General features: G+C 43.7%; 1 protein-coding gene across 1 annotated transcript; it reads left to right on the top strand.

Annotated features, from left to right (window-relative positions):
- Positions 1-8,933: 8,933 nt before the first annotated feature.
- On the top strand, positions 8,934-9,696 carry LOC137957279 (zinc finger protein GIS3-like). The gene has a single exon (XM_068805035.1). The coding sequence runs from the start codon at positions 8,979-8,981 to the stop codon at positions 9,567-9,569; it is 591 nt and encodes a 196-aa protein (XP_068661136.1). The 5' UTR covers positions 8,934-8,978; the 3' UTR covers positions 9,570-9,696.
- The last annotated feature ends 816 nt before the right edge of the window (positions 9,697-10,512 follow it).

Raw genomic sequence — 10,512 nt, 5'->3', positions numbered from 1 at the left:
GCAACCAAAATAGGGGACGAAGGAGTGAGAGTCAAACCATAATCCAGAGTCTGTTTCAAATACCATAAGATCCGTTTCACGGATTGCCAATGAGAAAGACAAGGAGCATGCATAAATTGACATACCCGATTGACTGAGAAGGCTAAATCAGGTCGAGTGAAGAGAAGATATTGGACACTTCCCTCCACACTCCTGTACAGAGAAGGATTTTCCATAGATGTAGAATCAAAAGAAAAGATTTTTGTGGAGGGAGACATAAGAGTGCTAACAGGATTACAATTAGCCATATTGGTCTTGTGTTGTAAATCAATGATATATTTCCGCTGGAACAGAAAATCCCTATTCAAAGTTATGTGACACTCAATACCCAGGAAGTAATGAAGATCACCAAGATCTTTGATGGAAAAATCGACACTGAACAATTTAACAAGTTGAGCAACGGCAGAGTTATCGGAGCCAGTAAAGAGAATGTCATCAACAGAAACTAAAAGATACAAGATAATAGACTGATGACGGTAGATGAATAAAGAAGTGTTAGATTTGGAAATGACAAAGCTAAATTCAAGGAGTTTGCTGCTCAAACAAGCATACCACGCACGGGGGGCCTGTTTAAGGCCGTAGAGAGCACAATTGAGCTTGCAGGCATAAGTGGAAAATTGAGGATGAACAAAACCACTTGGTTGAGACATAAATACCGTTTCATCCAACGTGTCATGAAGAAAAACATTTTGAATATCTAATTGATAAACCGAACAATTTTTAGAGAGGGCAATGGAAAGAACTAACCTGATGGTTGTTGGTTTAACAACTGGACTGAAAGTCTCGGAATAGTCCAAACACTTGATCTGACTGTAGCCCTTGGCAACAAGGTGCGCTTTTCGCCTCTCGATCGAGCCATTTGAGAGGTATTTTGTTTTGAAGATCCAGTGGCAGCCCACAACATGCTAAGAGGAGGAGGGAGGGACTAGGGTCCAGGTATTGTTGGAGAAAAGGGCTTCAAATTCGAGTTGCATCGCACGATGCCATTTCGGGTATTTTGAAGTTTCAATGACATAGGAGGGTTCATCGGGAGTGACACGGGATGTGAGGAGGGCTTGATGGGGTGGCCAAGCAACAGTACCGTCGGTTCAGATTTTGGGAAAATGGAGGTTGGATTTGGATCAAGTTTGCATAGGATGAGGACGGGAAATGGGGGAAGGGAAGATGACGGAAGACTCGGGAGGTACAGGCTCATGAGGGGGAGATGAGGGTAGTGGTAAGAGTGGGGAAGTAGGTCTAGCGGGTGGGGTAGGAGAAAGAAGGGAAGGGGCAATGGATGGAAGGATAGGACCAGAGGAGGAAGGATGAGTAAGTAATATAGAAGAGGAGATGGATGAAGATGATTGAAAGGGAAAAACAGTTTCATCAAACAGAACATCATGAGAGACATACATACGAGAGGTAGGGAGGTGATAGCATAAGTAGCCATGATCATTAGGGTTGTAACCAAGAAAGACACAAGGAAGAGACTGATAATCCATTTTGTGTCGATTATAAGGACGAAGATTGGGCCAACAGAGACAGCCAAAAGTTTTCAAGAAATTGTAATTGGGCTGGAGGTTCCACAATTTTTCAATGGGAGATTTATGGTTTAACACCAAAGTGCGTAAGCAATTAATTAAGTAGGTAATAGTAATGAAAACATCGGACCAATATTTTTGAGGGGCGAAGGAATGGGCAAGAAGAGCAAGACCGATTTCGACAATGTGTCTATGTTTCCTCTCAACGGAACCATTTTGAGAGTGGGCATAAGGACAAGCCAAGCAATGAAAAATTCCAAAAGACTGTAGGATTGTATGAAGGGAACAAAATTCGCCACCCCAATCAGATTGTAGGGCACGTATTTTGGTATGAAGTAAATTTTTGACTTGAAACTTGAAGGATAAAAATACAGTAACGACATCGGATTTACACTTTAATGGAAAAATTCACATAAATCGACTGTAGTCGTCAACAAAAAAGAGGTAATATTGAAAGCCACCCCTAGACACAGTGGGGGCAAGACCCCATACATCAAAAAACAAAAGTTGGAAGGAGCAGTGGTCCAAGACGGAGAGGATGAATACAATAGTTGATGGAGTTTGGCCTGACAGCAGGAAGAGTATAACCTAGGTTGTGGAGAGCGTTTGACTGAGAGAGATAGCTTGGAGATGATGTAGTGGACTAATTGCATAGAGGGATGACCCAATCGAGCGTGCTATTGGAATGGAGAGACTCTTGACCCAATATGAGCTTGAAAGGAAGAGGCGTCGGGAGGGAAGACATACATGCCTTGACTAATAGGATTGCGCAGAAGTGTTTTCTTGGTACGACAATCCTTCACAAAGAAACAAGATGAATGAAATTCAAAAACTACAGAATTATCTTCACAAAATTTTCTAACAGAAATTAAATTCTTGGAAATAGACGGAACATGATAAAGTTGAGGGAGGAGAAGATTGCCAGAATTGGATGGAAGAACAGAGCTGCCAACGTGGTGAATAGGGAGAGAGTTACCATCACCAACGCGAACTTGATCATCGCCTTTATACTCAGTAGGATTGATAGATAAGCTGGAAAAATTATGAGTGAAGTGATGAGTTGCGACTGAGTCAGGATACCAGTTATGGTCAACAGTAGGAGCAGGAGCATGGGAGGAAGGAGTGTGAAAAAAAGGGGCAAAAGTAAGATGGGCGGCTAAGGAAGGAGGTGGGGCCGTATGGCTAGGACAATGACAAATTTGACATGGAGGGCGATTAGAGGAAAAGGGAGAAGAAGGGGCTCGACTGACGAAGTGATCACACCCACGACTTTGGGAGCCCCCTCTGCCGCGAAACCCTTGCCAATCGAAACCCCTGCCTCTGGTACTGGGATTCGACGGAAGGAAGGCGGTGGTGTCCTCCGAAAATTCGGGGGAAGTTGGGAGGAGGGTTTGGTGATGGAGGTGTCGGGATTCATGGCTGAGGAAGTGGTTGTAGACTTGGGAGGGCGAAAGAGGGTCCAGACAGGTTGTGAGGGAGGTCACGACCGAATCGAAGTCGGTTCCCAGACCAGCCAACAGGTAGGTGATGAAATTCGAGGAAGAGAGGACTTTTGCATGCTGCCGTGAGGGTATCGTGAAGGATTTTTGCCCATTGATAGTATTCGGTGACGGAATCCGACCCTTATTTTAGGGTCGTGAGTTGGTATTGTAGCTGCATCACACGAGCTTGGGATTTGGAAGCGAAGTGGTTTTCAAGAATGAGCCAAATTGCTTTGCAGGTCGAGGCTTCGACGACATGGGCAATGAGGGGTTCGGTGAGGGAAAAAATGAGGACGAACTTGAGGGCTTGATCGTGCTGTTTCCAAATGGAATAGGGTGAAGGGAGGTCTGTGGGAGTGTCGTCGAGAGGTTTGGGGGCAGCGATGGAATCGTTAATGTAGCCGAAAGCATTCTAACTATGGAGGTAAAACATGAGTTGAGCCTTCCACATCAGATAGTTATCGTGATTTAATTTGACAGCGAGGAAATGGAAGGGAGAGGGAAGGGAGAATGTGGGGAGGTTTGGGAATTCAACTATGGGTGAAGACGGACGTGAGTCCTTACACGGCTCTGATACCATGATAGAAAAAATGAAGAATGATAAAGATGGCAAAATCAATCTGTGATATTTTCTCCTCACTTTTAAATTTGTTTACAAGAAGGGGTATTTATATAATACAGAGGACAAAATATAGTATTCTAGACTCTTCTGGAATACATAACCCGTTGACACCTTCTGGACTCTTCTGGAGGAGTTGCCTTGTCTTTGAACTGCTGAGGTGGAAGGCTGAGTATTGTTGAGTTGTCCTGGAGATGATGACCTACTCTGTGTTGCTGAGGTAGAAGACTTCTTATTGCTGATATAGAGGTACAAAAGAGAGAGATCTATTAAGTTGGTGGAGAGAAAACATACTAAAATATCTTATCATGGCAAAAATGGCACGTGGTATATTAGCAATTCTGGTATCTACAGTTGCATCAGATTTTGGATTTAGCACCGAAGGTCCAGTTTTGGATGACTATCGGTGTTCTATGAGACCAAGCATTGCAGAGGCTATTATTTATGCATAGGATTGGATAAGAAATTATGTACAAGGTAAATATTTTAAAATCCAAATGACTTTTTTTATAAAAAATATGATTGTTTTCATATAATATTACAACATAGATGTTGATAAGGAATATACTTCATCTTTTTGTACAATTGTCGTTAATTTGGTTAATGGTGTTCAAGAATACTCACAGAAGGTTAGGAATAATCATGAATCTTGTTTTATGTCAATAAAATTATACGAGGTTTGTTGATGGCATTCATTAATCTTGTTTCATGTCAATAAAATTATAGGAGGTTACCAATAATCATGAATCTTGGCTTCTCATCCAATGACAAATGATCCTTCTTATTCTTTTCTTCATATGTATTTGTACACTTGAAATTTGTACTAATCATTAATTGAAAAGTTGGTTTAAAAAAACCAATGGAATAGTTGACATCCAATTCTAAATTATCCTTTCTTGTTTTATCATCTCTTGGTTGATTATAAATTATCCTTGAACTCCCTATAAATTCTCTTCTCAGTAGTTTTTCCAAATTCTGTAGTGGTTTAAGCAGGTCAACTTTTGTGTGGTAGGTGCATTGGGTGATGGGTTCATAAGGAGTCAATGTTTTGCTCTCAAGAGGCAACAGAATCAAGCAAAAGTTGCAGTCTCCATTTGAAGCAAGCGCTTGAAATTGAAGACGTTTCTTACCAGACCCACTTCAATTGTTTTTTTGAAATTTGAAAGGCAAAGCCTTGTAGAAGGACATTCTGAACAGTCTCAAAAGGAGTGGGTTTTATTTTGTTTTGTTTGCCATGTAAATATGCAGTTGTTCTCATTTAATCAGGACTATTACAAAATTTGAGTCTACTCAAGGGAGAGCTTTTAGCCCCTTAGCAGGGGAAGATCCCCTACCCTCCTCTCCACCTACCCTGCTTTGTTCAGTGGATAGGAAGGTGGAAGCTCTTCCCCATCATTGGAAGAGATTAGGAAGTGGCAGTGCTTCACCCCTTCCCCACTATGTTTTAAAATGACATACGAGAGGATCCCTGTGAGGGGTGGTGATTCTCCTCCTCCTTCACTTTTATGGTGCCCCATCCCTCCTGCTTGTTAACAATAGGGAAGGTGAGGGTCTATCGGTGCCAAAAGAGAGGAAAGGAGGGTGCTGTATCTATTTGAACCCGATACGATCTTAGATCTGTCCAAGTTCTATAACAAAGGCCAGGCTTTTTCATTTTTTACATTTTTGAAAAAACTATTTTTAGTCACTGTTAATCGGGAACACTAAGCAGGCCGGTGGATTGGAAATTGAAACATCAATACCTGTGTACTTAGATAAGCTACAGGTCACTGTTGAATTTGCACCACATATGGGGAAACATCTTGCAAGCAGAACTTCACAGCTCGGTTCTAACCCTGCTTCGGATGTGCTGTAGATGCCCACCCACAAATTCAAGGAAATTCATAGACTGATAATTGCCTTTTCTTCAACAATCAAATCGTCATCTGCAAAAGTTAATACTAATAAACTTTCCAAGTAACGAAACAGAGATTAGTGTGAAATCGTTCCGTCTAAAATGATTTGAGTTAAATTGAGTTCACCTGACGCTTTGACCATAATGATAATGTGTTAACATGCTTAGCGTGTTAGCTTAACATCATCAGTTGTAGATCTGAAAAGAAAAGAGAAGCCATTGGTTAACAAGACAGAGGAGGCCTCCTAGTCTCTCTCACTTTGGATAATCTCTGTTAACTTTTTCTAATTTCCTTCACCGTCACAAGACAATTCTCACACATTGCTTTCATCAACAGATAGTTCTCCCTTCTTCAGTGGCGGTGGCGTTTCGGTCGCCAATTCTGATCCTAAAACCCTGCAACAGCAACAGCAATCCACTTTGCCGCAGTGATAACAACAACTTCAGAGTACGGCTATAAAGGATCCGACTCGAATTCGAATTCGAAATTACTTCAGAATCCAAGTCCCGAGATCTGAGGATATCGCCTTATTTCCTTTTACCAAAGCAAAAGTCGATGGCACGGAAAGTTCAAAAAAAAGGGGAAAAGGGCGAAAAGCAGAGATGGCTAGGAGAAAAAGACTAGCAAGTCCAAAATCAAAAGCGTGGCTCCCCGCTCTCATCAAAATCTCCAACAAGGGCACGAAACCTCGATAAATCCCATTATAGCCCTCTCTTACTCGGATCATCCGGCTGACAAATGCCGCGATACAACTCCCCTATTGGCCCCTTACGTGGCAGCACCATCCACCCTTTTGCTTTGTCCTTTTGACAAATTTCTGCCACGTCAGCAGCCAAAGTACCTCTGTCCACCCGGGCCCTGTTAACCCAACTGCCAGAATCTTCATCTCATCTCAACCAATGAAGTCTCCTACCTGTCACGGCAGTGGGTCCTGATTCGTACACGCAACAGAACATGCGAGCCATGATGATCATGTGGTCCAAGGAACGAGAGAGCTGAAAGAAACACTCGGTCCCTGCAGGTTACATGAAGACAGGGACACGATCTCCGCCCCCTATCAAGGTTCGTAGATTTGCGGATCATCAACCCACTAACGACCCCCTTGTGCATGTCCGCATCTCGCCCTGCTTTATTATGCTCGATCATTGCGCTTGGGAATTAACAGCTTCTCATGATTTTAAACGACTCCATCCTTATCTCTACAGTGTTGAAAATTCCGACTGGAAATTTGAAAGGGGATTGGCTTGTTTTATATTAAAACGTTTAATTTGATGGGGGTAGCGAGTGAAAGGAAGATTTATGAAATCCGGGCATGCTGGGGTAATTGTTGACTCTATCATCCGAGATCCGAAAGCAGCTCCTTTGCCATGCACTTTGGGTTAGTGTTACATCACGTAGGCGCATAATAGGGGGAGGAGGGGCTTAGAGTAGACTTTAGTCCACTTCCGGGGTTCTGATCCAGCTTTGGAGGGGGGGACTCGTGGGCCAGATAGGAGATACAGAAGATCTCGGTTATTGCTACTTTATCTACCGTAATCAACTTCACATTGGCATTACGTCGAACAGAGGATATGCTTGTCAAGAAAGAATTGCGGAGAGCGGGCGGAGGAAGATGAGTTCTTCACTCGACGTTTGTTTCTGTAACTAAAGTCAAAAACAGAATGATTGAGGCGGAATTAAAAGGGGGATCCTTTCGTTTTTTCATTGACGTTTAGTCTCTACCAGAAACAAGACGGAATGTGTACAATTTGTAGTTTTCCGGTAGGTTATCTTGAGTGGTTGCGTACGGCTGCCACCCGAGGGCCCTGCAGATGCCTGCGTCTGTCCTAAGTATCGACGATCCATTTCAATGGCAACTTGGCATCATCCGCTTTTCATGTTTCGGCATATTACAGCAAGGAAACGGCCCCCCCTGCTCATCATGCTTCCACGAAAAAAGCGCAAAAGAGTCGAAACAAAGTGGTCTCCATGAAAGGAAGAAAACCGAGCATAACTGGGCCATCAGATGTCCAAAGCGCAGTGACCTGTAAAAGAAAAGGCACCCCCGCAGTGACGACCACCGTAAGCTCCCACCTGAGTGCGCTCAGCTCCAAAAGCCCTTTCTACTCATCATCCTCCCCGATGCTCCTCACCCACCCAAATTGTACTTCACCTTGTCTGAAATATGTCACCGCAGAGATTCCAAATTTCAAATCACCCCATCTCTGGGACCCTTGACCGCATCCACGTCGGACAAGCTTAATCGTCGTGACAAACCATTACCGAGAGTGGTGGGGGAAAACACGAGGGAGTTCAGAATCCTTAAAAGTGCATGTGAAGCTTTAGAGGGGAGAAGAGTTGCCAGGGGACACGGTGATAAGCAGGTCTCCGCGCTTTTTCCCAGTCGAGATCTTCTGCAATGGTTTCTCTCCTTCAAGACCGATGGCAGTGATAGGGAGACGACGTCAATCACGCATGCATCGTGGGCGACACGGTCATCATCCAAAGGGGAAGAATGGTGAGAAACCGACGATGGCTATGTCATGGACTTGGTGGCCGACCGCTGGCCAGCCACGAGATCATCGCACTTGTCTTAATGATCCCTTTCGAGAGCATACCAGTGCTGGTTCTCACTTATCCATCATTCTCCGTTTCAGCTTCTGTACTAGTTACCATCCCAGAACTGGAATGAATTTATGTAATCTACAGGAGTAGATACTGGCAAAGAGCAGGCTTCGTTTAGCTCCGAATTTGAATCTTAAGCTGTTCTGTCAGCTCTTTCTTGCACTCAATTTTGGCCTTTCTTTCGGTGCTCAGATTTGGTGATATATTCGAGTTAAGATAATTGGCATCGTTGATGTTGGACCCTTTACCTTTCGATACGAGTCAGATTTCAGCAACCCCAGTTAGCCATTCGACACACTTGTTGGATGTTATGGGGCTGGACCATAGTTTTGGTTATCGTCTAAGTAAAAAATATTGTTACAATGGCTAAAATAATGTAGCACCTCAGATTACCTATAAAAAGTGGGTCCCTGTGACTCTTTGATCAAATCCATGGGCCAACTAGCCCCATCAATAATTGTTCTCCGGGTCGTTGTTGATCGATCGAATTCGAGCATCGCTGCCGCCCGCATTTGCCGACACATTTCGCAGTCACTTAGCGTACACCCGACACTGGAGCATTTCAGAAGTCCGCTTCGAACGACGATGAGATCACGAAAAGAAAACCGTGCAACTCCCACGTGTGGGCGTCGAATTTCCTCTCCGTCGTATGCTCTTTAATCGAGGGCTTCATAGGTAATTCTAATGTTTTTGAGGGCATGGCTGTCTTTGAGTGTTTTTCCTATAAAACGGAGGCGCAAGGAATCTCGAATGTCGAATTCCCCGAGGAGAGAAGTACGTCGTCATGTTTTCCTAAATTCCGGCCGTCGCTTGCTCCGAAATGGCCACCGCCGCATCGTCTAAATCGTCAGAGAAATCGTCGGAAGATAACGCGTGCTCTGATGACGGCCGTGAGAGGAGACCCGCCACTGTGGTGAAGCTGTTTGGTATTCCGGTTACCGGAGCAGCTGACGACGGTCACGATACGTCGCCGACCGAAAGTGGCCGGAAGTTCGAGTGTCAGTACTGTCGACGGGAATTCGCCAACTCGCAGGCGCTCGGGGGGCATCAGAATGCTCACAAGAAAGAACGCCAGAGAGCGAAACGTGCGCAGTTCAACACGGCGCGGCGGTTCGCCCCATCTGGGGTGGTTCCGCTTCTGAGCCCACACGCCGGTCGGCCGGTGCAGTTTTGCTACCCTTGCGGACCGGGTATAGCCGCCGCGCGGTTTAGGTCTCCCTCGCAGCAGTTTTACTCACAGCAGCAAGCTCCCTTTACGCCGTGGTTTCACGTCCCCAGACCGGGTCCGACTGTTCTACCCATCGGAAGGCCGCTTGTGGGTACTCCTGTATCAGACTTCGCGGGCAGAGCTCCGGAGGTGGACGTTGCACTTGATCTTCATTTGAGCCTTGCGCCTTCCTCTAGTCCGTGAGCTTCCGAGAAGATTCAGGCCGAGTTGCTTCTGGTTTGAAGTTTGAACTCGGCCTGAGTCGTGCGCGAACAAAACTAAGGTTTCCTGATCACTAGAGAAATTCCCTGATTTTTTCGGATAAGAGAAACTTTCATGTCACCTCGTTCTTCTGCGTCATCTTCTTCTGCTTCTTCTCCTCTATCATTACATATTCTGTAAATTTTATCAGTCATTTTCATCGATTTTTTCCCCTTTATACTGGTGAGTTAGCGATATCTGCCACTTTTTTTTTCTCTTTTTCTTTTCGATCCTTGTGATTATCCTACAACTGCCTGAACATCCAAACTTCCAAGGGAATGATCGATATAAATACTCATAACTAGTGATAATCATGAGATACAACTACTCGTAATTGCGATTAAAAGAAGAAATCACACATGAGTTCATCTTCTACTGGGATCAGACTGACGCACTCTATCTGTTTGCTATATTAAACTAAACAAGGGATAAAAGATGTAAAGAAAACGAAGATTAGAAAAACAAATCAACAGGACTTGACAACTGACCGTAACTTGTCACTTGTGTGTATGAGCAAGCAAACTTTTCTTATACCAATCACCAAGCGATATATATCCTCTTGCGTTTTTTTGCTTTTTTTTATTGATTTAATGACACGTGTTTACTTGTGATTGGTTAAAGATATAAGTTATTGTTACTTAAATTTGCTCAAATAGAGCTTTTCGAAAGACACACTCCCATAGTTCTATGATTGGTAGAAATAGAGACGTTGTTGGAGCTTTCCACTTGAAAATTATGTGCTTAGAATTACAATCACTAGGAATTCATATTCCATTAAATTAATAATTAAATAACATAAATTTCAAGCGAGGTTTTTAAATTTAATATTATGTTGCATATTCTTTTTTAAGGCCCCAACTTATTTAAGACTATTTTTAAATTTATC

This window comes from Aristolochia californica, unplaced genomic scaffold (genome assembly GCF_029961685.1).
Source record: "Aristolochia californica isolate CCGP_79_NKW_82.1479 unplaced genomic scaffold, dmAriCali1.0.hap1 SCAF_2, whole genome shotgun sequence".
NCBI lineage: Eukaryota > Viridiplantae > Streptophyta > Magnoliopsida > Piperales > Aristolochiaceae > Aristolochia > Aristolochia californica.
This window is presented reverse-complemented; position numbering and strand designations above follow the sequence as displayed.